The sequence below is a fragment of the Purpureocillium takamizusanense genome, chromosome 2 (genome assembly GCF_022605165.1).
Source record: "Purpureocillium takamizusanense chromosome 2, complete sequence".
Classification (NCBI taxonomy): Eukaryota; Fungi; Ascomycota; class Sordariomycetes; order Hypocreales; family Ophiocordycipitaceae; genus Purpureocillium; species Purpureocillium takamizusanense.
This window is the reverse complement of record NC_063069.1, coordinates 4,838,254-4,866,051: the sequence shown is the minus strand read 5'-3', so window position 1 is coordinate 4,866,051 and position 27,798 is coordinate 4,838,254. Positions and strand designations below refer to the sequence as shown.

The following is a 27,798-nucleotide window of genomic DNA, read 5'->3' as shown; positions in this document are numbered from 1 at the left end:
AGTGGACGCATTTACTTGATCTTCAAGCTCTTGAGGTCGGATGCCAAGCCGGCATATAGCTGAAGTTTCGCCGTTGCGGGTTCGACCGATGAATTTGCCCGTTCTCGTTGTCATTCATAGAGCTCGGCGCCGAGGGGCGGGACTCCCTTTAGAATAACACCGCAAGCTGGGACACGGACGCCCTCTCAAGGTAACAGCGCAGCCATCTTCGGAGGTCAACACCATTCTGACCCTTTCCATCGGTCAATCCGAAGGTCGTCTCGTGCTCATTGATCTCTCATTGCCCTCTCTAACGTGAGAAAGCGACGAGTATAAGAAGGACCAGACGACGTCGAGTTCAAGATCTTCTCTCTGGCCATCAGCAGCAACAATCAGTCTCACAAATCTCTTTGGGGCCTCAAACACTCATCTCCAGCAAGCAATCGCTCTGGAAAGACAATCACCACCCGGCTTCATCGGCAACTCGACTCTCAAGATGTTCCAGAAACTCGCCATTGCCATCACCGGCCTCGCGGCTGCGGTCATGGGCCTACCCACGCAGTCCACCCCTGAGGCTCCATCCAAGGACCTCGTCCGCCGCTTTGGCGACAGCTACACCAAGTACAACGGCGACGGCTCGATCAACAACGGCTGGCCTGGCATGGACCGCTGGGGCTCGTACGATCAGCTCTGGAACGAGAACCTCAACGCCATGCGCAACTCGTGCAGCTGGAATGGCTGGGGCGGCAACAACTCCGAGGACGAGATCAACGCCATCAACGCGGCCATCAACAAGGTCGCCGGCGAGACCGGCCTTGACAAGCGCTTCATCTTGGTCATCATGATGCAGGAGAGCAAGGGCTGCGTCCGCGTGCCGACCACTAGCAATGGCGTCCGCAACCCCGGCCTCATGCAGTCGCACAACGGCTCCGGCTCCTGCCAGGGCCAGAACCCTTGCTCGTGGGGCGCCATTGAGCAGATGATCCGCGACGGCGCCGCCGGTACCTCGTCTGGCGACGGTCTTAAGCAGACCTACACCTGGGCCCGTGACACGCTTGGTGGTGAGATGGCTCGCGCCTACTACGTCGCTGCTCGCAAGTACAACAGCGGCTCCGTCGACTGGGGAAACCTGAACAACGGCCTCGGCAGCACCAACTGCTACGCTAGCGACGTCGCCAACCGCTTCACTGGCTGGTCCCTGGCCGGCAGCTCTTGCTGGTAAGCGACGGCGGACACCAGCGACAGTCAAGTACCGCATCGAAGTTTGTACATATGTGCTATGCCGTTGTTGAGATTGTTGACAGAAAACTTGGACGGGGTCGGTTGATGCGTGCGGACAGACCAAAGTTGTACATATGAGCCTGTGGCCTCGGGTACTTGGAGGAGGGCATGGCTGATTGGATCTGTATATACTTGATTGCTTTCTTGGCTGCAGCCTCAGCTGCAGCATCTCAATGCACATATCTCTTATACATGACTCGTGACCCAGTCTCTTCGTGCCGTCTATGTCAGCTTGCATGTGACCGCTCTCCAACACTTCCTCCCTCTATGACCTCCTCATCAGATGGAGTTTTGTAATTCTTGCCCGGCAATGAACTTCCTCAGGTTGCTCGCGATGAGAGCCTCGGCACCCTGTGGCCGGCCACCAGCGGCATGTGGCGAGACGACGAGGTTTGGCGTCTTCCACAGCCTGCTGGTCTCGGGTAGGGGCTCCGTCTCGAAGACGTCGAGCGCGGCACCACCAAGCTCGCCCTTGTCGAGGGCATTGGCCAGGGCCTCCTCATCAATGGATGTGCCACGGCCGACGTTGACAACCCAGGCATGGTTCGGCAGGAGGTCGATGCGCTCCTGGTTCAAGGCATGGCGGGTGGAATCGGATCCCGGCAGGATCATGACGAGCGCGTCCGTCTCGGGCAACAGCTTCGGCAGCGAAGACTCGTCAAACACCTCGATGCCGTCGCGGACTCCGGCCCGGCGGGCGACGCCCCGCACGGTCGCCCCAAGGCCGACTAGATGCGGCGTTAGGGTCTTGGCGATGTTTCCATAGCCCCAGATGAGGACGCGGGCGTCGCGCAGCGAAGTGAAAGCGCCTTTGGGGCGGTCGGGCTGGGAGCCACCGAGGTGTCCGGGCCACTTGCCCTGCAGCTGGTAGTCGCGCATCTCGTAGAACCGGCGTGCGGCGTTGAGGAGCAGGCCGAGGGCGTGCTCGGCGACGGTGAAGTTGTGCAGGCCGGAACCCGTCGTGACCTTGACTTTGGAGGTGTCGAAGCCGGCGTTGAGGACATCGTTGGGCCCCGCGGCGAGGGATTGGATCCATCGCAGCTTGGTCATGCGGGCGGCGGCATCTTTGAGGTTGTCGGCCGAGTTGGACCAGGTGACGAGGATGTCGGCGTCAATGAGGTCGTCCGGGATAGGCTTCTTGACGTCGTAGGCGTGCAGCGACGCGGAGAAGCCCTCGATGCTCTGGACGTCGAGCTTGAGGGACGTGGGGTACAGTAGCTTCATGTTGGCAAGGCGGCGGGCAATGTTGCTGGCGATGGTGATGTTGCGGGAAGCTCTGCACATGGACGAGAGCCGGCACGCCGAGAAGAATAAGTGATGATTGTGAGGAGGAAGAGACTGAGCCGACCTGCGTATCAAGATGAAGGCGACCTTTGCGACTCCGACAGCGGCCAATTGCGATGTGCGGCAATCGGCATTTGCCGCCCCGATGGCGTAGGCGGCCTTTGACACTGGGCTTCAGCAGATGCGGGGGCGGAGCTATAGGCGGGTTGAGACGTGCCTCAGGTCAGGTCACGTAATGAATGCGCTGTCACGTGTGGCCACGCCGATGCAGTGAGACGCAGAAACCCCGCCGGCAATTGCCTCATTTCCCCCCTCCGCCCCGCCTCCACCCGACTCACCCATGCAACCCCACACACAAGCCAGGGCATCAAGGCTTCTGCCCTCGTCGACATCGGCAACTCAAGCATGTGCCAGTTGATCATTGGCGGATGAGCAACCAGTCTCGGTGTTCCCACGCTCCTTCAGGCCCACTGCGGCGGGCATTGCCTTGGACAAATGCTCGGCCCGGCGAGAATTGCGATTTCTATCCCACGGTGATGGGCTTGGAATGCCGAAGCCATTCCGCGTCAAACGCCGACGAGTCCCTGACTCGGGTCCCGGGGGATAAAGTCCCGATTTTGGTCGATTATACGGCAATTCAGGCCGAGTGCACCAGCGCCTGTCTTGGGTATATGTATCTGTCGAGCTTCTTTGGGTAGTCTGGCCCCCCGTCTAGTAAGATTCTGCAGATGTGTTCAGTCCTTGTAATGACTTATGGTCTAGAGTAGCCAATATCTCATTCTTCAACGGTACCGTGGACATAGGCTTGGCTGGCCGTCTATCTCAGGCCAAACGGGTCGGCCAATGCGATTGCCACGTCCCACAGCCTCTGCTCTTCCGCATCCTCAAACACGCAATTTTGGCCGCGCCCGCCTTCTTTGGCTGTACAGCCAAGGAACGGCCGGATCCCCGGTTCGCACACGTCGCCGTCCCCGGGCAGCTCTCCTGTCTGAAAGTACCGCCGTATGGCCTTCAACGTACACGGCGCCGGTGCTGAGTGCGAACAATGACCTTGTGAATCCTGCTGTAGGACCACACTTCCTGGGAACAGTGTCGATACGCGATGCGCATTGCGCAGCGGCGTTACCGTATCGTGTGTATTCCCAACAATGAGCAGCGGGTGCGATGTGTTGGCCCATTGCTGCGTCTTGAAGCTAAAGGGTGGCTTCCACGCCGCTTCCACGTCATAGCCCAGGCAGGCCAGCTTATTGCGCGCCCAGCTCAGACCCAACCATCGACTTTGACCCTGCAAGATGGTGAGGAATTCCTTGAATGTCTCTCGCGTCAAATTGAGCGGTCCGGAGTCCATGCACGATATCGCCTGGAAGGACCCAAGTGCCGACACATAGGGTATGTTGCCATCGAGCGGCATCGAGCGGGTTGCACGTTCGTGTTTTCTGGATACAATCCGCCTCAGAGCCGGCGATGATGTGTTTCTGCGTTCCAATGCAAGCAACACGTCGAAGAAACCGGCAGCCGATGCAAAAGGAAAGTACACGGCTGACAGAAGCAGCAGATGGACGTCGCCGTATGTGACCAGACCAGGCCCGGCGTGACTCCCATCTTGGTAGGTGACCGCCATGGGAACGGGGGCTTCCTTAACGTGAAGCAGTATCGATATGAGACGGTCCTCCACGTCCGCAGCGGACGAGTTGACATAGAGCGGACACAGCCTGGGTCCAGCTGCGTAGCAGTACTCACAAAACTTGCTCAGGATCTTATCCGAATCTTGCAGCTGCGTGAGCCAGCCCCCGGAGTAGTGGTCCGCCGGGTCAACGACACCATCTAGAACCATGCGCCGTATGCGGTCAGGATGCAGCGCTGCGAATGTGGACCCGATGAGCGTCCCGTAACTCATGCCCCAGTACTGGATGCGCTCCTTGCCCGGGTGGTAGGCCAAGCGCTCCATGACGTCGTTCGCACTTTTCTGGTCGTGAAAGCGGGAGACAAGTTTGGACGCTGTTTGCGCCCGCCATTCGCCCTCCTTCTCGATGATCTGTACCATGTCCTGCACCGTCTGCGCCGTGTTGACATGCCGCAGGATGCCCGTGTCTCCCTCGCCATGAGAGCAGCTCGCCCCGAGGGCCTCAGCACGAGCCCACTCGAGACCAGTCACGCTCTCAGAGTGCCAAAGTAGCCCATAGTCGGGCAGGCTCGCGAGCCATGCCTGCTGGTCAGACGGGTCTGTGAAGCACTGCAGACGAGGTCTCGTATTGTTGACCCCACGCGGGTCAAAGGAGATGATGTCAAAATGTTTCCCACTGTCACTCGGAGACGAAGGGGGCGCATCGAGCAGGGCTCGCAGATTCCTCCCATCGGCTAAGACCTGATAAACGCCTGATTCTCCTGGACCGCCGGGGTTGACGACCACAGGGCCCCCATACCGCGGATCTGTTACAGGGACCTGTGCGGGAAGCTTGATGATGGCTATGGCGGCTCGCGGACCGCTTGCCGACTCTTCGACCGTAGCGTTCCAGTTCAGAGGCACGGAAAGACGCGCGCACTGAAAGCCGGCGAAACAGGGCGTGTACTCGAGTGTGTCGCTTGGGGTGATGTCGTCCCAGCTAAAGTCCCGCGCCCCAGGCGTCTCTTCGGTGCTCCTGCCACACTGCACTCCGAGAATGAATGCTGAAAGCCCGCTTCTGTAAAGGTAAAGCGCTGGGACTCCAAGACAAACAAGAATCGCAAGGCAAAGGCCCTGGCTCAGAGGGCGTCTGCTCCGTGCGTTCACCAACCTCGACGGCTGCGCATGGCCCGTTGAGGATTCGCGAACCCTCGCTTTGAACATGGCGCTGAACGAGAATAACCGATGGCGCCTCACGCAAAAGGACGAGGCGCGAGATATCCGCGCCAGCTACCGCGAAGATGCTATAGCCAGGTTCCTTTGCGGGGACGACCAAGGTCGGCCCCTAGCTTGGTTCTTATCGTTGGCAGGGCCTCAGGTCCATGGAAAGCCCGACGCCTCAATCGAACACACGGACCAACTGGTCATGGCACAATGTCTTGGCCGCGCACTTCGGTCAAGGCCAATCCGCTGTCATTGTCACGAAAAAGGAACCCGGCGCAACGTACGCTGTGCTGTCGATCTGGCCAAGTACCTCATTAGAAGGCGGACCGATGTGCAGCTGATGCGGAACAGAATGCATGCAAGTCGCAGACCTGACTGACAACCGCCCACAGGGAGTGCTGATGAGTAACCGACCGTTGCATGGGTTGCTCCGAAAGCGTGGTCGACTTGGCCGCATCGCAAACTGTTACCCGCATGATTTGAATGTCTTCACCTCGGGGTGCACACGATTTCTTCAAACATGGCTAACAATGACTTGCGCGCCGAGTGACTCCGAGCAACCACATGTTTACACAAAGCGAATCACTTGCAGGACGTAAAGACGCTTTAAAAGTGCCTGTGTTGCACAGCACACAATCACTCCAACACTAATGAGACTCATTGAATGCCGCTACACATACATGCGCGTAAAGAGGGTGGAAGGGGATGAAGATATAAATGACACCCGTGCCTTCCTCTCCGTAGCCGTTTTCCATAGAACAGTTCATGCGGAATACGAAAAGACTCTGAGCTGGAACAGTCGCCCATCGCATACCAGCAACCTCAGGACAAGTCATCCTCATGGCGAACCCAAGATCGCAAGAAGATTGGGAAGAGCAAGAAGCATGGAGAATTCAGTTTCGTGAATGGGGCGAGGAAAGCGCCAGCAGCACATCATCACCCCGCCAGAGAGGCTATCTTGGCGATGGCCGAAGAAGCCGCAGTCGCAATGACAGGTCTCCGCGTCGCCGTACCGGGCGTCGCTTTGATGATTGCCGAGACGACTACAGCTACGACAGCTACGATTCTGAGTACGACAGCAGGTCAGGCTCGTTTTCCTCAGACGAAGACAGGCGATTTGCACGCAGCGCCTCGAACGGCCGTCGTCAGCGACAGAACGAGAGGCGCCCATCACCGCCACGGCGGCGGAGATCCTATGACTACGACCGCGACGAGGACGACTTGTATGACGATAGCGATTACGACTATTCCAACAGACGCCGGAGTCGCAGTGGCTATTCCAGCAGCAGGTCTCCGTCGCCTCGGCATACCCGCTACCAGTCACCGAGCCACCGCAGGGAGCAGAGCCGATCGCCGCCCCGAGACCGCTCGCCGTCCGCCTATGGGTTTCGTCGAGATGCCGACCCCTGGGGCCAAGGTGGTGGCAGGTCTTTCGGCGGGCGCGGGGATCGATGGGACGATAGCAGGTACGACGATGAACCCGCGACCCCGGACAGTGCAATCATCGAGTCGATAGAATACGAAGATGACGAACGGCCTCAGGGATTTTTCTCCGCGGCAAAGAGGGTTCTCAGATCCTTTCGACAGCGGAAGCGATGGCGGGATTAGCCGCCGGTCTTCGCCCTCGTCGCGGCGCACCGGCGTTGCCCGTCCCGATGACCGTCGGGGCGGCCGTGTACTCGGAGAGCGCGCAGGTGATCCGGCGCAGTATGCGGGGAGCTCGTTTGGCTGGCCTGACCTGAGTGATGACGAGGCTGGCCCTTCCACCAGCGGCCCCCAAGCTGCCGCACCTGCTCAACGACGCGGACCGTCTGATGGAAATGCAGGGAGCCGGGGTCCCACGAGTAATCCCCAACCGATGAGAGCGACTTCAGCGCCGTCTCAGCGTACGGAAAACTCTTATGGCTGGCCTGACTTGAGTGACGACGAGGGCAGCCCTACAAGCAGGCCACAGGCTGCGGCGGCACCGCCTAGACGGTCTGACGTCCCCAGCCTTTCCGTCACCTTTGATCGCGACAACCGCGCGGCAGGCAGTAGTTCCGCTGATGAGGCTGCATCTAGTATGGGGCCGCGGCCATCTCGAGGGGGACGGGGCAGTCGAGGCGAGAGCTCTACAGGGCCGTCCGTAGGCGGCGGTTCTCGTAGCACTGCTGCTGCAGGCACCGCTTCGCGCTCTGGTGGGCCGGCGGCGGCCGCGAGCTTGGCTCCTCCAGATAGTCCTCCCAAACGGCCTTACAGTCCGGCCCTACTTGAACTTGATTGACGTGCCATACAGAAACATGTGCCTTTCTCGGGATGGCGATGATGTTCGCGGATGGGGAGACGGCGCACCTCGGGGGGGCTAGGCGCAGCGAAAGCATTGTACGAAGTAGAGGGAAAAGACCGGTACTGTCTGCAGCCTAGGTAAGGTATCTAGGGTGCAAGTCGTGAAATATATTCGCGGTTGTTCCAGAGTCGAGTAAATATTGCTGTAATGAATGCAAACTGCGCACCACAAACTGGCAGTTCAGAGGTGTGGGTGAGCAAACTGCCCTGGAGCGGAGAGGTTGTCACTGGATGGAAGTCTACAAGTATCGTGGCAGACTGCAAACGCCACCAGTTCCAGGCACGTGCCCCACCAAAAGTCACCACCGTGCAACTTGGAACCCACTCGCTGTTATTGCACCGTCAGTGGAGGCTCTCTCTCTTCCTCTGTTTGCTCCATTCGGTTACCGTGCTTCGCGAACGAGCAATGTCTTTGGGGCGCTTTGGAGTTTTGCCTGGCATTGTACTTTTTTTCTCGTTCTCTTTCAGGTCGCTCTTTACTCTTCCTCGTTGTTCCTTGTCGGTCCAGTGTGGTGGTGTGCCAAGTGGCTGAATCATCGACACGCACGTCTGGCACTGAGCGGACAACGACGAGCCGCTTATCGACAGGGCTGGCACAGCTACTGATGCAGACGCCGCCAATAGAACACGATGAAGGATGAGGACGTCGCTTTGGGCGGCGACGCGTCAATCACGGAGCCAGATCTGCCAGAGAACTTGAGGGAGATGGCGCTGAACTCGGGCCCTGCGCAAAACTCTGGGCGAGAGACCGATGGTGAGCCGGTAACCGATCAAGACACGCTTCACGGCGACGTCGACGGCGACGGTAGTAGCGACAGCGATGACGATGCTGCTGAGCGGTACCGGCTTTCAAATCACCCTGAGATCGTTCGAGGTGTTTCCGCGCTTCGTCGTCGCGGCGATGCCGCCTTCCACCAGTGGGTTCAAAGGAGCCAGCGCCTGGGGTCGAAGCATTCCGTTAGCAAGCGGGCGCATGATCTGGATCGCTCGTCGGCTGCCCGAATGATCCAGAGTAACGGGCAAGCCATCATTGCCACCCCGCGGGAATACCAAATAGAGCTTTTCGAGAGGGCCAAGGATAAGAACCTCATTATAGTTCTTGACACAGGTGCGACCATCAAATTCACATATTTGGCCAACCTGCCTACTGACTTCCTTGCAGGGTCTGGAAAGACACTCATTGCCGCTCTTCTGTTGAGACACACTCTGGATCAAGAGCTTGAGCGGCGCGCTCGAGGAGAGCCCAACAAGATCGCATTCTTTCTCGTCGAAAAGGTTGCCCTCTGCTTCCAGCAATACAGCGTCTTGAAGGCCAACCTTGAGCACCCCATTGACAAGTTTCACGGAGAAATAGCCGGCATCATGAGAACAAAGGCATTTTGGGACAAGCGATTTAGCGAAAGCATGGTTATCGTCTGCACCGCGCAGATACTCCTGGACTGTCTCAACAGCGGCTTTATCCAAATGCAGCAGATCAACCTGCTCATCTTTGACGAAGCTCACCACACCAAAAAGAACCATCCCTATGCCCGAATCATCAAAGATCATTACCTACGAGAACAAGCAGAACGCCCACGTATCCTCGGTATGACGGCGTCTCCCGTCGATGCGCAAACAAGGGACCTGAGAGCCGCCGCACTTGAGCTCGAGGCCATTCTGTGCAGTCAGATTGCGACTGTCTCCGATGAGACTCTTGCCAAGAGTCTAGCTCAGCGTAATCAGGTCGAACTCAGAGAGTACTACTCGCGACTGACCAACGCTGAAGACGCAAGGACACCGCTGTGCCGGGCTCTAGCTGAGCTAATGTCCCATGACGTTCATTACCGCATACATTTCGAGGCGGCCCAAGATCTGGCTTCAACGCTTGGCTCCTGGTGTGCCGACAAGTATTGGGAGCTTCTCTTGACCGACGCCGAGGTGCGCAGACGGGCAGCAAAGGCCCAGGGAACTGTCAGCTCCCTACACGCACCCAACGGCACCACCGAAGTCGACAGGGTGCTCGTCACGCTTCAAAAGGCGCAGAGGGCGATCCGGGCGACTGCCACCGCAAATGCAGCCAATGAGCCCGCAGGAGACTCGAGCAGCTTCTCTTCTAAAGTCATCTTACTGCGACGGATCCTTCAACATTCCTTTGCCCGTGAGCGGACAGGCCGATGTATCGTGTTTGTACAAAAACGGCACACGGCCCTCCTTCTTTCGATACTTTTCTCGCAGCCTGACAAGGACGTTCCGGGGATGAGTTCGTCATATCTGGTATGGCTCCTTCATGTGTCAGCGCGGACTGCACTGACGCGAGTTTTGCCTAGATTGGTTCTCAACCACTTACGGCCAGCGTCGCCAACATGTCCTTTCGCGAACAGGCATTGACCCTCCAGAAATTTCGACGAGGCGAGTTCAACTGTCTGTTTGCTACGCAGGTTGCCGAGGAAGGGCTCGATATTCCCGAGTGCGACCTCGTCGTCCGTTTTGATCTCTACGACTCTGCTATTCAATACATTCAGTCCAAGGGTCGGGCCCGACAGGCCAATTCGACCTATATCAGCATGCTGGAGGAAGGGAACATGCAGCATCTCCGACGGCTTAAACAAGCAACGAGGGACGCCAATGCGCTTCGACGGTTTTGTTCCGGTCTGCCTGCCGACCGAAAGATCCAGGATACATTCGACGTGGAGACCCTGGCGGAGCATGAAAGAATTGCGCAAAAGGTCTACGAGATACCAGAGACTGGTGCTCGACTTACCTTCTCATCCAGCCAGGAGGTACTAGCCAAGTTTGTCTCGTCACTCGGCGGGCCCGACTTGTCTCTCTCTCCGGAGTACGTGGTTACGCCCTCTCATATAAGCAAAAAGTTTGTCGCCACGATCATCTTTCCGGATGCCAGTCCATTCAAGTCCATCAAGGGATTCGCTCAGCGAAACAAACAGTTGGCGCGCTGCTCTGCCGCCTTTGAGGCATGCGTAGAGCTGATCAAGAAGAAGTACATCGACAGTCATCTTCAGCCCACCCTCAGCAAGAGGCTCCCGGCGATGCGCAACGCGCGGTTAGCCTTGAGCGAAAACAAACGCCACGAGTACAACATACGTGTAAAGCCCGCCATGTGGTCCGGGCTAGGCTCAGACCTGCCAACTCAGCTTTATCACTCCGTCTTCGTACTTGACTCGCCAGACGCCGTTCACAGGCCCACGAGACCGATTATCTTCCTTACCAGGCAACGGCTACCGGACACTGAGCCAATGCTGCTCTTTTTCGATCAGGGCCGAACCTCGATCGCGCGTCTGGTGTCTTCATCGAAGCCGTTGCGTCTGTCTTTGGATGAGCTCCACGATCTGGCCAGTTTCACGCTTGCGATCTTCTCAGACGTTTTCAGCAAGGATTACAATGCTCAGCCTGCGGATATGCCATATTTTCTGGCACCATGCGCACGTGTTTCAATGGACGATGGCAGTGCCACAGTTGACCCTACACGTATTGACTGGGAGACAGTCACCATGGTGTCCCATTCGGAGCCGCCAGAGTGGCGTGCAGCACCCGAGCACTTCTTCCATGACAAGCTGGTCATAGATCCCTGGGATGGGTCTCGCAAATTCATCATACACGGTATCAACAAAACTCTCAAGCCTAGTGATCCGGTGCCTGAGAGTGCGCCAATGCCGAAAAGTCGGGCGTATCGGCAGGTGGAACCGAATATCAAGGAATACAGCAACAGCCTCACAATTCATTCGAGGAGGAGGCAGACATGGGGCGAGGACCAACCCGTCGTCAATGCAACACTCTTACCGCTGCGTCGAAACTTCCTGGACGAGTACACCGCAGAAGACAACCAAGAGCAGCGCTGCTGCATTATCCTCGAGCCTCTGAGGGTTTCCAAGGTAAGCAAGGCACCTTCGGTGGCGATTGACCATGTGTATGTATGCTGACGCGCTCGCAGTTGCCAGTCGACGTGGTTTCTATGGCCATGATAATACCGGTCATGATCTACCGCCTTGATTCCGTCTTGATTGCGCTCGAAGCTTGCAAGCTTCTCGATCTTGACATCCGACCGAATTTAGCACTCGAGGCGCTGACCAAGGATAGTTCCAACACCGAGGAGCACGGGGAAGTGCAAGTCGACTTTCAGGTCGGCATGGGGAACAACTACGAGCGTCTCGAATTCCTAGGCGATGCCTTTCTCAAGATGGCCACGACTATATCGCTCTTCACGCTCATCCCAAACACCAACGAATTCGAATATCACGTCGAGCGCATGCTGCTCGTTTGCAATCAAAACTTATTCAACCACGCCGTTGACCGCAAGCTCCAAGAATTCGTGCGGTCAAAAGCTTTTGACCGCCGCACCTGGTATCCGGATCTCAAGCTTAAGAGGGGAAAGATGCCCAAGCTGGGTGGACATTTCCAGAGCCTGTCCGACAAGTCCATTGCGGACGTCTGCGAAGCACTGATCGGCGCCGCGTACGTGACGCAGCGGGAGTCGGGCAAGCTGGACCTCGCAGTCAAGGCCGTGACGAAGATGGTCAGGAGCAAGAACCACAAGATGCTCAAATTCTCAGAGTATTACGACGCGTTCGAAGTCCCGGGATGGCAGAACGCGCCCGCTTCTGCAGCGCAACGTGCCGCCGTCGATCAGGTATATGAGACCACGGGCTACCGATTCAATTGCCCGAACCTGCTGCGCAGCTCATTCAAGCACCCTTCCTATCCGTACGAGCCAGTGCCCAATTACCAGAGGCTCGAATTTCTGGGGGATGCGCTGCTAGATCTCGTCATTGTCGACTACCTTTTCAGGCGCTTCCCCGACGCTGATCCACAATGGCTGACAGAGCACAAGATGGCCATGGTGTCGAATCATTTTTTCGGGTCGCTCTGCGTGCAGCTCGGCCTGCAGAAGCATCTTCTCATGACGACCTCGAGTCTCATCGGTCAGATTAGCGACTACGTTGCGGAGCTGGAGCTGGCCAGGGAGTTGGCTCAGCCCGAGCAGGAGCCCGATGAGGCCAAAGGCACCAAGGACTATTGGCTGCGCACGTCCCAGCCACCCAAGGTCCTGTCAGACATGCTAGAAGCTCTCGTGGGCGCCATGTTTGTCGATTCGCGGTACGACTACGGCGTAGTAGAAGGCTTCTTCAACTCGTTTATTGAGCCGTACTTTGAGGACATGGCCCTGTACGATACGTACGCGAGCCGGCATCCCGTCACCGCACTTGCGCACATGCTTCAGAAGCGGCTTGGCTGCCAGAATTGGCGGCTTTATGTCTCGGTTGTGCCATGCGGCGCCGATCAAGGCGCTGCAGCAGTGACCGGGGACGATGCCGTATGCGCACTGATGGTGCACGAGAAGGTGGTGGAACACGACACGGCCAAGGTCGGGAGGGACGCAAAGCTGGCCGTTGCAAAGATGGCGCTGCGGAGGTTGGCCGACATGGAGAGGGATGCCTTCCAGCGGGAGATGGGATGTGACTGTCGTATAGAGGATGGTATAGAGGTCAAGCAGGGCGACGCACAGTAGCGACTGCCGCGAGTGAGCGTTGGGCAGTCTAGTCTAGCGAGTGCATCTTGACCTTGGAGCAAAAGACAAAGAAATTTGGCTCAATTCACCGCACTCATATGATGAGGATTATGATGGTATTATTTGGTCCGGTTATGTATGCGCGGCTCGCAACAAGCAGCGCTGAATCGCCTTAGCGATGGCCCCGCGCGGGATACATGTAGATTATCGAAACATCTCGTTCTCCCCAGGTGACCGTATCGGCCCTCTTGGTGTCTGGTACATCTACTCTGCTCAAGCTTGTACGTCCCAGATCTTACAGAGCGATAGCGGCAATACCAGCGGCAGCCATGGCAGCTACAGCCACGCCAGTCTCGCGGGCCGCGACCACGCCGTTGGTCTTGGAGGTGGAGGCAGCGGCGCCGGTGGCCTTGCAGGAGGCGGCGGAGATGGTGTTGAGGCTGGCGAGGGCGGAGCACTTTGTGAGGATGTCCTTGTTCTTGGAGGCCCAGGACTCGAGCTGGGAAGAGTAGCTGGCGAACTCCTTGGAGAGGGAGGCCGGGGTGGAAAACTTGCAGGGGTCGGCGGTCTGGGTGTTGGCCTGGATGGCGGAGAGGACCTCGGGCGGAGGCGTGGGGATGGAGGTGCCGGCGGAGATGACGGCGGACTGGCACTCGGCGTCGTTGCCGGTGGCACGGGGGGCGAGGACGGGCGCGACGGCGGCGGCTTCGCGGGCGGCAACGGCGCCGTGGTAGTTGACGTGCGCCGAGGTGGAGGCCGCGAGGGCGGAAAGGAGGACGAGGAGCTTGGCCTGCATGTTGTTGGGTGGTTCGTGCGTGGTGGCTTGGTTTGGTTGGTTGTAGAGGTAGTCGCGGTGGTGAGCAAGTTGGCGATGGTGGTATAAGACAGACAGGCAGACAGACAGAGAGCGGCAGAGTAAAGGGGGGGCCAAGGGAGAACGAGCAACCCTCCGCGAGACTACGCCCACGATGCTCTTATATACTCACACTAAGTTAGTAGTCATCGAGCCCAATAAACTCAGCTGCCTTACTATCGACGGCACGACACCTGAGGGAGGAAGGGGGAAGGGCCAGGCACGGCGCTTGCCGGCTGCTAGATGCCGAGTCGTCACTCACAACGGGGAGGCTCAGCGAGAAAAAGCACCAGGTGGAACTCAATCCATATTGCTGATGTCGTAGAAACACGCCCCTCCACCGACCCCGTCCGCTCCCCCTACCTTGTTCAGCCACGGGGCTTCCCCCTTGGGTCCAGGCTCCTCTCTGCTCCAACCTCAGGGCTGCGTATTACTAGCCGCCAACGTTTCCAAGATCCCAGAAGCCGGCCCCCCTTCCCCCCCAAAGGGGCGTTCTGCGCGCTTGGGGGCGAATCGCAAGCTTCCCGCAAACGAACGAGCCTTGTAAAGGCGTTTTTTATTTCCCGTCTTCGCCAGGGGTTGAAGTGAAGAGAGTGAGGTTTTGGGGGCAAAGGGGGGAGCTAGGATCCAGGATGGCTGGTGGGGGGCCGTCCAGCCGCAGAGAGAGTGCCCTGTTCCTAAGCTTGGAAAGCGCTAGGAGCAATGTGAAGCCGAGTTGATGAACGAGGGGGATTGACGCTTGGGTGTTTGGGCGTGGGTCAATCAGCCCTGCGGTGGAGCGAGTGCCGGGGTCAGCCTTGCTTTTGCAGATTTGGTTCCTGAACACGGAGGAGAGCAGCCAGTGGCAGGCAGGTGGACGGGAGCCATGGTTGTTGTCTTTTATTTATTTTATTTTATTTTATTTATTTTTTTGGTGTTTTGGTTTAGTTCAGGTTTGTGCTTTTGGGGGGCACCTATGTGTGTCGTGGACGAAGGAAAGGGGGTCGGTCCTCAGCGAGTCAATTCGGCACTCGGAGTGAGAACGAGAGAGGAGGAGGGGGGAAAGAAAGCTGTCGTCTGGCTGTCGCTGGCCCTTGGCCGATTGCCCGGCGGGGGGGTGGACGCTCGAACGGGGTTCGTTCGATGCCTGGTCATGCCGGTGCGCGGACAGCTGGACAGTGGAGGCGCAGGACCGGACCGCACGTTCGTCTGTAACTTACCTAGAAGGCTAGAACCAAGTTATTTGGATGATGGCCGAGGTCGCCGCAGCGTCAGGCTTGTGGCGCCGCTAATAATTCGCGATGGAGAGATCGTCAGTCTCCGTCTACCCCCTCCCGCCCGCCCCATTTCCGGTGGCGGCGACGACGGCGGCAGCAGAAGCATGGCCTGAGGGGGCGCCACCGCAGTTTCACGATGGCCTTGCTTTTTCGTGCCTCCACCGACTGGCAAACCGGTGCCTGGGCACCAATGAAGGGTGTCCGTCCCCCGATTAGGAAGCACATTTTCCCCCTTCGCGAGGCATACTCCGTGAATAAGATAGTAGGTAGGTACAGAGGGCAGTGCGCTCAGTGTTGGATCATGACGGCGGAGCGGGAGTACAGTCCTCGAACTGAAGAAGTAAGTAAGTAAGCATGAGAGACGGTCATCACCCGAAGAAGCAGTTGCGACGGTGGGTGGCGGCCGTCTGGCGCCCTGGGCGTACGCGTGCGGTCTCACTGGGTGCCGGGCATAACTGACCGTGGCGTGGCTGTCGCCCGCTGTCGACTGCCATGCAAGCAAGACATGTCCTCGAGGAGATCTCCACCGTTCATAAAAATAGTACAAGCTCGCAAAGGATGAGCCCTGAAAGCCACTGAGCCTCGCAAGGCTCGACGATGGAAACCGAGGGGAGGGAGGGGTGGCCAGGGACGGACGAGCAGCGCTCCCGGGGGGGGGGGGTCGGGAGCTGCCTCATCAGTTGCGTGGGACATTGGAATGCTGCAGACCGGCATACTTAGTCATTGTGATTATGCTTTCATTAGCCACACAGCCCTTCGTATCGACATGGACAATACGGCGTGACGCGGCTTGCCTTCAGGGCCGGAAGTTTGTGAGGACGCTGGGAAGCCTCCTTCGCTCCGGTCGCAGTCCAAGGCACATGATTCCATGTATACCGTGCGTACACTTGGATCCTTGAGGCTCGTGCATGCTGCTGGCATCAGCAGGCCCGGCTCATCGATGCCGAAGTGCCGCCAATGCAGGTACCGCGATGCGGCGATAGGGCAGTGTGCTAGGTACTGGATAAATATCGTGCAGCGAGGCTCGTGTTTGAAGCATGGTTTGTTCATCAATCAGTAGGCCAGTGGCGTCCCACGTTCAACCCGGCCGTGGCCATTTGATGTCGCTTGATGATGGGATGGGGCCCGGAACTTGGCCTGCAGTCGATAGCAATGGCAATGAGAAGGTCGTGAAAATCACATACTACCGCGCTGACAAGATCGCTTCCCACAGACATCACCTAAAGATACCGCTACGTTACAAGGGTAGCCGTCGTGCTTGTGACATATCGTGCAAGTGTCGCGTAGTTTAGGCCGTTCTTGGACAATATTTCGTCAATCACTCAATGTTGCGTCGCTTGGCTTTCCAAAGACTCGTAGATAAGTATGTATCCTCCACATTTCGAGAACAAGCTCTGCAAGCCTTAGTAGTTCCCAGTCATACATTAAATTCGTAACGATGCGTACCGCCTTGCACCACATCAGTCGTCATTTCCCCCCTCGACCGTGGCCCTCCCTCATTGACACGCCCTTCTTTGCTCGTCCACCGCTTGCATCACGACCTGCCCGAGAAGCATCTCATTTACATTCCCCAAAGGCAGCCTGGCAGCCCGCTTTGCAGTGCGAGTCCAGCGATCCGCACCAGCCGAACTGGGAGCAGCACTTGGCCTGCGGGTAGTCTCAACGCGCGCCGCCGAAGCTGGTGCCGCACCGTCCGTTCGCGGAGGGAGCTCCGTTGGGCTTTGCGGGGACGGGGATGACCTCAATCGTCTTCGTAATGACGCGCTTTGCCAACGACGGATTGTAGCTCGGCTGCGCCGTCGTGGCGGCTGGCTCCGCGTCGGACGCAACAACAGATGTGGCCGCGTCTGTGCCCGGTGTGGGCTGGGCGGTAGACTCGACGACGGCCGAGGACTCTTCGGCGGCTTTGGCGCCGGCGCCGTCCATGCGGCGGTACCAGTTCTCGGCCGGGTCGCGCAGGCACTCGCCCACGGTGACGCTGCGGAAGCCGTTGCTGGCGAGCGACTTGAGCATGTACTCGGTCAGGTTGTGGACCGACTGCTCGATGATGTCGTGCTCAATGGCCAGCCACTTGTTGGTGGCCGGGTCCTTGCCGGGAACCGTCTTGTCCCAGATGTCCTTGGACGTCTGGATCTGGGAGGGCGACGGGTGCAGGTAGCCCTCGGTGTCGAGGTCGAAGTAGACGATGTGGTAGCCCAGGTCGGCGAGCCAGCCGTCCGTCTTCGCGTTGCTCGACGAGTAAGGGGGCCGCAGGTACGTGGGGAACCGCCCGTCGAGGACGTCGGCGAGGGCGACCTCGTTCCACAGCACCTGCTGCCGGAACGTCTCCTGCTTGATGTCGGTGAGGTTCTGGTGCGACCACGTGTGCGAGGCGACCTGGTGGCCCTCGTCGAACATGCGCTTGATGAGCGCCGGCCAGGGCTTGCTGCGGTCGTTGATGGCGCCCTTGCCGATGTTGGTGCCCGTGATGAAGAAGGTCGCCTTGGCCTTGTATTGCTGCGCGGGGTGTGTGCGTGTAAGTGACCGGACGGAGGCTCTCAAAAAGGAAAAAGCACATGTGCAATGTCATGAGCTGGGGGCGCGTATAGCCTACCTTGAGCAGGTTGAGCAAGTCCTCGGTAAAGGTAAACGGCCCGTCATCGTATGTAAGCGCAACGGCCCCGTCCACGCCACAGTCGTAGATGCCTTGGCCATATGGCACGTCGCCAACCTTTTTCCGATCCACCTTCTCCGTGTCCTTGCCTTGCGGCTTCTTGTTCCCGTCGCAGCTGTCGCTGAACTCAAGCTGGCAGTCGGGCGAGTTGCAATACTCGGGTCCCTTGCCGCACCATCTACTCGACACTTTAGCGACGACATTCTCATCGAGCCGATTCTTGGAACAGGCCGGCCACACATGTAACTGTCTTATCGAGGATTTCCGCAACTGAAGTGGGGGTATGGGAGAGGGGGTAGGGGTAGGGGTTATGGGAAGGGGAGAGACTCACCCTTCGAGGGAGCAGCAGTCGCCGTTGGGGCATCTCGTCCCGAATTTGACTCCGCACCGGTTGTCAGTCGAGACTTGGCGGCTCTCAAGCTTTGGCAAGGCGGGTCCGAAGATGTCGTTTCCCGAGGACCGTGGCACCACACGGCCGCCGGATCGGCCCGTGAGGAACCGCGGACGGCCAGGGCGACCGTCGTGCGCAACGGCACAGCTCGCGGCCGCCGCGACGAGGAACAAGACTCTAAACATGTTGTTGTTGTTATTGTTGTTGAGGGATAACGAACGTCGGGAGCTAGATCACACTCTCTCTCAACACATGGAATATGTCTAGCAAAGATGAATCAGGCTGAACTCTCGCTCTCAGCACGCATCTGACAAAGAGAAGCGAAAAGAGAGAGAAAAAGTCCTCAAGCCAGAAAGTCGCACGCAGTCTCGGGGGGGTATAGGAGGAGGGGCTATATAATAGAGACGCGCGCGCGCAAGGGCTTAGTATTCAGGACCAAGAATTGGCCCGCCGTGAGCATGTTAAGCATAACAATCCGCAGTTCCTCTTGAATACCCGCGGGCCGGCCCAAGCGGGCTCTGCCAAAAACGCAAGGATGCGGCCGAGCTCCGAACGTTGCCCCCAAATGGCCCATGTTTCGCAATCAAGCCAAAGCCCACCACATCGCGTCAATGCGGCTGCAGGGCAACGGGTCGTGCTACTAGTCAGTCACCCCCTCCCCAGGGGACCTTGAACCTCAACCCTGAAACTACGTATACGTCTGGTGCCGATCGATGCGTTACAAAGCCTGGATTCAAACGGCCGCAGATGGCGGTGGTGACACGAGGCTCTCGTATCGGCCGAGTCTGGCAGTAGTGGCAGCAACAGCAACACGGGTTGACGTGTCGACGAGAGCAGGGCCGGGACGACGACGTCGTGGCAGGAGGCGGGGGTTTTTTGTTTTCACTGTAGCGTCGAGTTGGTATGTCCCGCCCCCATCCATGCATGCACACATACATAGGTGCATTGCATACAGCTCCCATGTGCTGTTATTGTATGTATGTGCGGAGGCGTAGGTACGGTAATAAGCTGGGGTCGGGCTTGCGGCCGGGACCGGGAAGAGGCCCCAACGTCACATCTGTGCCCCTGTCGGCAGACGGGGACTTACACTTCCAGGCATCCCCCCCTGGCTGCCGGCTCGTGAATGGAGACATAGATGCGCGGGTGAAGCATCATGCCCGTTGAGCGGTGCAACCCCCTGATGTAAGCGCTGCCGCCGCGAAAAGCACGGAGCCTGCAATGATGGCCTGCATCTTGCCATCCGGGCATCCGGATGATGACTCGTATCCAATGGCATGATGTGGTGTAGCGGCGGATATACCCCACGACGACGTGACACACATCCTACGTACCCGAACGCAACAAGGAGGGGGAGGAGACTGTAGCGTCAGAGCGCGAACGCGGCCACTCACTCGTCTGAAGGTAGTCGGATCGTAGCGGCGTCAGGTAGAGTCAATACTACCTATACTGGGCGGGGCGCCTTCCCAGTTGTCTGGGACGTGAGGATCAAACATGGCATGACGCCCATGCTCGGGGACTTCCAGATCCTCGCCAAACCGGGCTTTCCCGTGGTTCTCTAGGGCTTCTGCCGCGCACTCGAGCGTTTCCGTGGCTATGCTCTCATTAAAAAGAAAATGAAAATCAACATGGAGTGGAGCAAGGAAGGGGTCAGGGCGTCGAGACTCAGTGCAAAAAATGCCAAAAAAAACACAATGGAGTATTGACCGAGACAGGGGTCGAACCTGCGACCTTCTGATTAACTAATCGTAGTCAGACGCTCTGCCATTGAGCCACACGGCCTTACAGCTACTCGCACTGTATATTGACCCAAGGACTTATTTTGAAATATGACCGCAGTTGCGTTACCTCAAATCGCGCCTGCCCCTCCATCATTTCCACATCAAAGATACGAAAGCAGATCAATTGTTGAATCGCGATGATGGCCGCACTACAGCTGAAAGCTGGAACATGTTCGTCAGTCTCTGCGAAAACATGTCCATCTGACCCGGGACGACACGTGACTGTGACTAGGGAGGAATATGCCTGCCGAGGACTCTGGTCGCCTACAAATGCGTGCTTTCTAGATTCCAGAGCAGGTCCTACTACCCTACATCAATGCCTCGTATGTCAATTCAAGCTCACAGCATCATCGCCAACGGGCTCGGCGCAAGATCGGCGCCATCGGGCAGGTATGACAAGATTTTCCGATGTTCCGATGACAGGTTTGCAGCGTTATTGCTCTCCTAGTGACGTTGCGAGGCTGCGAAGCCATATTCAATTATTTTGTGTATCGACGCCTGAAGCTCGGATATTGCCTCATTGGTTCGGTCAAACCGATGTGAGCGCGCGTGCCTTGCGACAGACTGGCTACATGAATCATCACGATGTAGGTGGCTCGACGCGCACCTGACCTTGTTGCCATGCACGAAGCAGTTTCAGCCTTTTCGCGGGGGAAAAGCTGGTAACGATACATGCGCGCTTCTGTCCTGGGGAAGCCGAGTAATGTCGCCCACGTCTCCTCCCAACGCCAGCGGCTGGTCAAAACCCTCCCCTCAATCGCTGCCGCGAAAAAGTCGTCGCAGTGAGGCGCAATATATACAAGCCTCGAGTGATCAGCGCTCCAGCTACTGGCACGTCACACACAGCAACAGCTCAGCTCCAAGGAGAGCAACTTGGTGGCGGCGGCGGTTATGGTTATCGGGGAACCTCTGGCGGAGCATCGGCGCTCCCTCTTTTTCGTGTTGGTCTTGTCCCAGTGCCGCGGGATTCTTGGACCCCTTGGCAGGTCCCACGGTCCCACCGGTTGGCGCATGGGTCTGTCTACCGGGCCTTGTCGGAATCTGGTCTGGGCACAAGGGCCAAGTTTCCCATCGTTTTGACAGTGGACGCCGGTGCCGCCGGCGCTCATCGCCCACCAGTCGGTGAGCCAACTCTTGGCTCTACGGGCGCGAAGGCTTCGTGACCTCGATTTGAGTTTTTTTGTGCTTCTCATATCGAGTAGTCCGACGCCGGGCCCGTGGAAAAAATCGAGTCAGATGCGAGTCCACCGGCCCGGTCGAGAACGCGGGACATGGCTGTGCCTTTTGGCGTTGGCTCTGGACGAGCTTGTTCGTCTTGGCCAGCATGCCTGCTACGTACGTACTTCAGCTCGTCGCGAGCCAAGGAAAGCCGTACCGGCCGCCGGGCTTCGTCGGCGATCAATGCGAGCCCTGCCTGCAGCTGCACCGTTCTGTGCTTGTGGCCAGACTGACGCCGCCGCATGCGGGAGAGATGCCATGTTGGGCGCGGGAGCTGAGCTGCTAGTAAGTAGTAGTATTGCCTGCCAGGACATCGCGTGAATGTGGTGATGACGCCCATGTGGCGTGAGGGTAGCACCGTCAGCACGCGGCGCGGGAGAAGCGCTTGGCAATCTGAAGCCTCGGTGGGCCCGGCGGGTAAAGATGAAGCTCGTCGTCCGTCACAAGGGCCCTCGATCCACCGTGACCTCAATTGTCGGTCAACACACACACACACACACACACATATGACGAACAAGAGGGGAGACGACATCCCACCGGGCATGATGCTTGATGAGTCCCGGTCTCCATCCAATGCCGCGGGCCAGCGGCCTTGAGTTGGTGGCTGCGTGGCGCTGGGCTCAGGGAAGAGATTTCAGCTTTAGCGCGCCAACCCAAGATAATCTGATGGATCTGATAACCTTGCTGGCCCAAGCACCCGCCGCCACAGGCGTTCTATAGGCTGGGCATTGGGCAGGCAGGTTCTTTCCGGACCTCCGGTGATGGTCCTCTGTTGTTGGGTGAGCCAGAAATTGCGCACGCGACCATGGGTTGCGGATATGATGAGCAACGGATGGCAGGCAGACTTTCGTGACGAGTGAGGCCAGGGCGTCGGACGGCGGGCCAGCGAGCGGGATGCAACGAGGCGGTGGAGCGCTTTCCACCCGGCAGCGAATCAGGGTTCGCCCTGGGCATGGGAAGCCCCATGTCGATTTGCGTGCCCATGTGCGCCCCCCCATTCCCCCCTCCCAAACTCCCCTCTCGGCCCTTTATCTAATCAATCGGGCCAGCGATTTTTTTTTCTTTTCTCGCCCGGAAGTCAATGCAGCACGCGCAAGTGACAGCGTAATTTAGGTAGTTTAGACTAGCGAAGAGGTACCTGGGTTAGTAGGCAGGTAAATGTACGTAACTGTCTACGCACATGGAAACCTTGGCTAGCAGGGTCTGCGCTTTTTTTTTTTTCGTGGTGGTTCGTCCGTCCGGGAGGAAGGAGCGCTTGGCTTTTAGAGCCGGCGCCTCCGCATCCGGAGCCATCGACCATAAAGTCAAGTGCAACCCTGCTCGGTTCCTTCCCAGGACCCTTGCTTGAATCCCCTCCTCTACTACCACATCTTCACGCCTCTGCTCTTCTCGTCCTTCTCCCTCGCCGTCTGCGGACACCATCCCTCCGCCTCGTCGCGCGGCCGCTCTCGTGGAGCATTCGCCTCGCTTGACCGGCGCAGGACCATCCACCTACCGTGCTACCAGACGTCGCGCCACCACCACCACCACCACCACCTCATCCGCCGTCGCCCGCCATGGACACTCACGAAAAGGCCACCGACATCAACGAGCGGCCGCATGGCGAGCCGCGGTCGGCCGCCGACGCCGTCAAGGACATCAAGTCGCCCGGTGTCGCCCGAGTCGAGGCGCTCTCCCAGTGCATCACCTTGACCGACCGCATCTTCATCTTCATCGGCGTCTTCCTCGTCGCATACGCCTACGGCCTTGATGGCACCCTGCGCTACGCATACCAGCCCACCGCCACCGCCTCCTTCGGCGTGCACTCGCTCCAGGCCACCGTCAATGTCATCCGCGCCGTCATCGCCGCCGCCGCCCAACCTACGGCCGCCAAAATTGCCGATGTCTTTGGCCGTGTCGAGCTTATCTGCGTGTCCATCTTCTTCTACGTCATCGGCACAATCGTCGAGGCTGTGGCTAACGACGTCGATACCTTTGCCGGCGGCAGCGTGATCTACCAGGTCGGCTATACCATGATCATCCTGCTCGTCGAGGTCATTATTGCCGACATTACTTCGACCCGCGCCCGTCTGTTCTTCAGCTACATCCCCGCTCTGCCTTTCATCATCAATACTTGGGTTAGCGGAGATATTAGCAACGTTGTCCTCGCCAACACCACGTGGAAGTGGGGCATTGGCATGTGGTGCATCATCTATCCCGTCTGCGCCATGCCTCTCATCATCAGCCTCCTGGTCGTCTCGCACAAGGCCAAGAAGCGCGGTCTTCTCGTCAACTATCGCTCCTCCTTCCAGCAGCTTGGCTTCCGCAACCTTACCGTGGAGCTCTTTTGGCTTCTCGATGTCATCGGCATCATTCTCCTCATTGCCGTCTTCGCTCTCATCCTCGTGCCCCTGACCATTGCCGGTGGCTTCCAGGCCCAGTGGCAGCAGCCGCACGTGATTGCCCCTCTCGTCGTCGGTGTCGTTTGCGTCCCCTTCTTCATCTACTGGGAGCTCAAGGCCCCCCACCCCCTGGTTCCCTTCACTCTCATGAAGGACCGTGCTGTCTGGGCGCCAATGGGCATCGCCATCTTGCTCAACTTCGCCTGGGGCATGCAGGCCGACTTCCTCTATACCGTCCTGCAGGTCGCCTTTGGCTTCTCCGTCAAGGCCGCCACTCGCATCACCTCGCTCTACTCCTTCACTAGCGTCATCACTGGTGTCATCCTGGGCATGGTCGTCTTCAAGGTCCGCCGGCTCAAGGTCTTCGTCGTTGCCGGCACCTGCCTCTTCATGGTTGCCTTTGGCCTTCTCATCCACTACCGCGGCGCCCCGTCTGGCAGCAGCCAGGCTGGCGTCATTGGCGCACAGGTCCTGCTCGGCTTTGCCGGTGGCTTGTTCCCTTACACGGCGCAAGCCTCGCTGCAGGTTGGTCTTAAGCACGAGAACCTGGCCGTCATGACTGGCATCTACCTGGCCGTTTACAACGTTGGCTCCGCCCTCGGCAACACCGTGTCCGGTGCCATGTGGTCCCAACTTCTGCCTGCCAAGCTGGAGGAGACCCTTGGCCCCATCAACGCGACGCTGGCGCCCCTTGCATACGCTGATCCCTTCACCAACGTTGTGGCGGTCTATCCCATCGGCACTCCAGAGCGCGATGCCGTCGGTCATGCATACCAGTACATCCAGCGTCTCCTGTGCATTACTGGAATCTGCCTCTGCGTGCCGCTCATCGGCTTCGCGGTGGCGCTGCGCAACCCGAGACTCAATGGCGCGCAGACGCTGGCCAAGGAGACTTCGGACACGGAGTCGGAGCACGACGCTGGGACGCATCATGTGTAAGGGCGAATGAGAGGAGACTTGACTTTTTGATACCACGATTGGAAGAGTTATAATGCTGTAATGCCATGTAATGTCATGTTGGTGTGCTGAGTAGTGTGGGAGCGTTGGCATAGCCATGGAATACCAGACGTTTTGTATGCGCGATCAGATGCGGCAGACGTGCATGTGCAGGACATTGCAGACTTGCTCAAGTGTCATGGTCACCGTCAGCTTGCCGTCCTCGCGCATTGCTGTTGCTGCGCCTCAGTACCAGAATTACTGCCGCAGAGGTCGCCGAATTGGTCGACAAAATAGGCAGTTATTTGACTGCAGTTATTGCCGCATTGAGTCACGCCGATTGGCTCTCTCATGACCCGGGCTTTCTGAGCCGCTTTAGCTTCTTTACAACTCCAACTGCTTCCACGACGCGCACGCAAGAAAGCATCCCTGTCAGAGCCGCCGGCGTCGACAATTGTCCGACAAGCAGCTGAACATGAAAAAGGCTACGTGTTTTCAGAGCTGAAGAAGTATATTTGGGGGTGCAGTTCTTCATGCGCACTCTTCAGATTGCAAATAAGACGTTGCGCCGCCTCAGACACTGGAGCGTAACTCACTCATTCAGGATATACAACTCCACGTACGTCAACGCCATGGAAGTCACCCGCGTCCCGCGCATCACGCAGGCAGATGTCGCCGCCTGCGACTTTTCCTTCACCATCTCCGAGGTGGTCGCAAAGCCGTACCATCACCTGGCGCTAGAAGACCAGCCCATCGCCACGTCGCCCGTGGTGCCGCCACGCAACAAGTCGTACGGCTTTTCCGAAGATGACTTTGACGAGCCCGGATGTGCCGCGAGCGTCATCCTCGCGCTGACCGCGCCCGAACACGACGTCGGCGGCGGCGGCGACGATGACGGGGCCAACAAGGGCCGTCGTCGCATTCTCGGCTACGCGTTCGCGTTTCAAGACTGGAACGGCATGGCGACGCTCAACACCATTGCGCTGGACGCGAGCCTCCGCGGCAAGGGCCAGGGCAAGAGGCTGTTTGACGCGGTGGTGCAGTGGGCGAGCGAAGAGGGCATCAAGGGTATTCGTGTTGAGTCGCAGAGCAACAACGTGCCCGCGTGTCGCTTCTACAAGAAGCAGGGGCTCTCCTTTGGGGGGTATGATGAGTTTGTGTATAGGGCGATTGACGAGCACAAGACGGAGACGGCGCTGTATTGGTATTATATGTTGGATGATGGTGATGATGAGGCTGGGAGGTCAGACGCCAAGCAGGCTTGACACACGGCTTTGCGGGACAACGAATGCCTTCCAATGAACAATGAATAGCCTAGTTGCCGGGCTCTAAGGCGATACGTTGTATTTCTTAACACGAGCAAGTCACTACTCTAATATGAACCTGGCGACCTCAGGGACACCCCCGGCGCCACCGCGGTCGTCCACAACCTTTTGCATCAGTCCCGCCAGGGTCTCCAGAGCACCTCCATTGACCCCCTCGTCCTTGCACGCCTGCAGGATGTTGCGCACGCCCGCCAGCTGCATCCCCAAAGGGTTGCCCATGTCGTCGTCCCACGCCTCCTCGTCGACCGCCTTGGCGATGAGCGCGACGTATGGTACCAGCGCGGTCAGCATCGGGATCATGACGCTCTCCACCGAGGGCGTGACCTTGACGTTTGCGGCGCTGCCGCTGCTGCCTTCCTTCTTGGTATCCGCCGCCGCCGCCCTGGCAAGCTGCCTCTTGACGAGGCCCATGCCGATAAAGGCGCCCGAGAACATGCCGTACATGGCCGCCAGCGCCGCGACGTCCTCCGTCGCCGCCGAGGCCACGTCCTCGCCCGTGTACAGCGCCTTGCCGACGGACGCGAGCGGCGACGCGACCCTCGACCGGAAGGCGGCCTCGGTCTCGCCCGAGAAGAGCAAGAAGGCGTGCGGCGTGCCGACGAGCTGCGGGGTGACCATGACGGCGCCGTCAAAGTAGCGCGCGACGCCGCGCTCGCGGAACCAGGCCTGCGCGGCGGCGGCCTGCCGCGGGGTGCCGTTGGTGAGGTTGACGATGGTCTTGCCGGCGAGGACGGACGAGGAGTCTGCCAAGGGGGAGAGCGCGGAGTAGATGGTGTCGTAGTCCAGGACGCAGATGAGAATGATGTCGGAGGCGGCAATAGCCGCGGCGACGTCTCCCTGGAAGTGCGCGCCGGCGGCGGTGAGGGCCTTGACGAGGGGCCGGTCGGCGGTGCGGTTCCAGATGGTCAGGGGGGAGGATGGGTTGGAGGCGAGGAGGGTGCGGGCGAGGGCGGCGCCCATGTTGCCGATGCCGAGGGAGAGTATGCGAGACATGATGATGATGATGATGATGATGATGAGTGCAGGAGAGTATTGTCTGTCAATGGAGAAGGTTTGTATTGTTGATGGGGGCTCGAAGAAGCTGATCTTAGAGTAGCTGTCGCTGTCGCTTGCTGTTCTGGATGGACTCGTCTCGATGATTGACTTACACGCGGTTCTTTTATAGACGGTCATGAAGAGCCAGCTCAAACAAAGGTGACGTACGTTTCAGCATCATTTTCCGCACTTACAAATGCACATCGACAGCCTTCCTCGTGGAGTTACTCTTCGTGTAGCCCTCATTGCGCATTCTGTGTATTACCAATGGCTTCCAGTCCTCTGGCGGCGGCGGCGGCGGCGCCCACGATGGCGGCACCAGCAGCAGCAGAAGCAGTCGGGGCAAAACTGCCCCTTCGCTTACCTCGTACTCGCCCACCACCGCAAACTAAGTCACTACCGTGGAGTCGTAGACCCGTCTGAACCGGAGCGTCACGACGCCGCAGTGGAGAGAGAAGAGAGGTCCCACCGTACGTTGTCAGGGACCTGGCAGACCCGTTTTCCGCCGCAGCCACATCCATGCTTCAAGTTACGCTTAAACAGCTTGGCAGAGGGACAAGGAGGGAATTGGAGGGAAAGGACCTATTACCCACTAGGTTAGTATCACGGGCAGGGGGGGAGGGCAGATAGACAGCCGTAGGCGCGCGCGCACGTGTCTTCGCGTTGAGCTCTTGCGGAGTTTCGTGTCAGTGAGTCACGCCGTTGCGGACTTGGCGCGGTGGTTGTATAAGAGAGCAGCATCTAGTGTTGCCGCGTCGTCTGGTCGTCGCGAT

At 58.4% G+C, this 27,798-nt stretch overlaps 9 protein-coding genes and 1 non-coding gene across 10 annotated transcripts; 4 read left to right on the top strand and 6 right to left on the bottom strand.

Moving 5' to 3' along the window:
- Positions 1–475: 475 nt before the first annotated feature.
- On the top strand, positions 476–1,201 carry JDV02_003258 (uncharacterized protein; the record flags this gene model as incomplete). Its single annotated transcript, XM_047984368.1, has 1 exon — positions 476–1,201. The coding sequence occupies one exon, from the start codon at positions 476–478 to the stop codon at positions 1,199–1,201; it is 726 nt and encodes a 241-aa protein (XP_047840342.1).
- A 145-nt stretch (positions 1,202–1,346) lies between these two features.
- On the bottom strand, positions 1,347–2,725 carry JDV02_003257 (uncharacterized protein). Its single transcript, XM_047984367.1, has one exon. It carries the CDS (start codon positions 2,542–2,544, stop codon positions 1,540–1,542), a length of 1,005 nt encoding a protein of 334 aa, XP_047840341.1. The 5' UTR covers positions 2,545–2,725; the 3' UTR covers positions 1,347–1,539.
- A 636-nt stretch (positions 2,726–3,361) lies between these two features.
- On the bottom strand, positions 3,362–5,371 carry JDV02_003256 (uncharacterized protein; the record flags this gene model as incomplete). Its single annotated transcript, XM_047984366.1, has 1 exon — positions 3,362–5,371. The coding sequence occupies one exon, from the start codon at positions 5,369–5,371 to the stop codon at positions 3,362–3,364; it is 2,010 nt and encodes a 669-aa protein (XP_047840340.1).
- A 2,701-nt stretch (positions 5,372–8,072) lies between these two features.
- dcl1 (Dicer-like protein 1) lies at positions 8,073–13,252 on the top strand. Its single transcript, XM_047984365.1, has 4 exons — positions 8,073–8,804; positions 8,859–9,949; positions 10,003–11,565; positions 11,625–13,252. The coding sequence occupies exons 1-4, from the start codon at positions 8,327–8,329 to the stop codon at positions 13,197–13,199; spliced, it is 4,707 nt and encodes a 1,568-aa protein (XP_047840339.1). The 5' UTR covers positions 8,073–8,326; the 3' UTR covers positions 13,200–13,252.
- Positions 13,253–13,494: 242 nt separating this feature from the next.
- JDV02_003254 (uncharacterized protein) lies at positions 13,495–13,995 on the bottom strand (the record flags this gene model as incomplete). Its single annotated transcript, XM_047984364.1, has 1 exon — positions 13,495–13,995. One exon carries the CDS (start codon positions 13,993–13,995, stop codon positions 13,495–13,497), a length of 501 nt encoding a protein of 166 aa, XP_047840338.1.
- Positions 13,996–16,621: 2,626 nt separating this feature from the next.
- On the bottom strand, positions 16,622–18,759 carry JDV02_003253 (Chitin deacetylase). The gene is made up of 3 exons (XM_047984363.1): positions 18,293–18,759; positions 17,902–18,139; positions 16,622–17,804 (listed from the first exon to the last, which is right to left on the bottom strand). The coding sequence occupies exons 1-3, from the start codon at positions 18,535–18,537 to the stop codon at positions 16,968–16,970; spliced, it is 1,320 nt and encodes a 439-aa protein (XP_047840337.1). The 5' UTR covers positions 18,538–18,759; the 3' UTR covers positions 16,622–16,967.
- A 1,293-nt stretch (positions 18,760–20,052) lies between these two features.
- Positions 20,053–20,131, bottom strand: JDV02_003252. Its single transcript has one exon. It is a non-coding gene; the product is annotated as a tRNA-Arg (tRNA).
- Positions 20,132–22,904: 2,773 nt separating this feature from the next.
- On the top strand, positions 22,905–24,668 carry SIT1_2 (ferrioxamine B transporter; the record flags this gene model as incomplete). Its single annotated transcript, XM_047984362.1, has 1 exon — positions 22,905–24,668. The coding sequence occupies one exon, from the start codon at positions 22,905–22,907 to the stop codon at positions 24,666–24,668; it is 1,764 nt and encodes a 587-aa protein (XP_047840336.1).
- Positions 24,669–25,198: 530 nt separating this feature from the next.
- Positions 25,199–25,930, top strand: JDV02_003250 (uncharacterized protein; the record flags this gene model as incomplete). Its single annotated transcript, XM_047984361.1, has 1 exon — positions 25,199–25,930. One exon carries the CDS (start codon positions 25,199–25,201, stop codon positions 25,928–25,930), a length of 732 nt encoding a protein of 243 aa, XP_047840335.1.
- A 102-nt stretch (positions 25,931–26,032) lies between these two features.
- JDV02_003249 (3-hydroxyisobutyrate dehydrogenase) lies at positions 26,033–27,580 on the bottom strand (the record flags this gene model as incomplete). The annotated part of the gene is made up of 1 exon (XM_047984360.1): positions 26,033–27,580. The coding sequence occupies exon 1, from the start codon at positions 27,161–27,163 to the stop codon at positions 26,033–26,035; it is 1,131 nt and encodes a 376-aa protein (XP_047840334.1). The 5' UTR covers positions 27,164–27,580.
- Between the last annotated feature and the right edge of the window lie 218 nt (positions 27,581–27,798).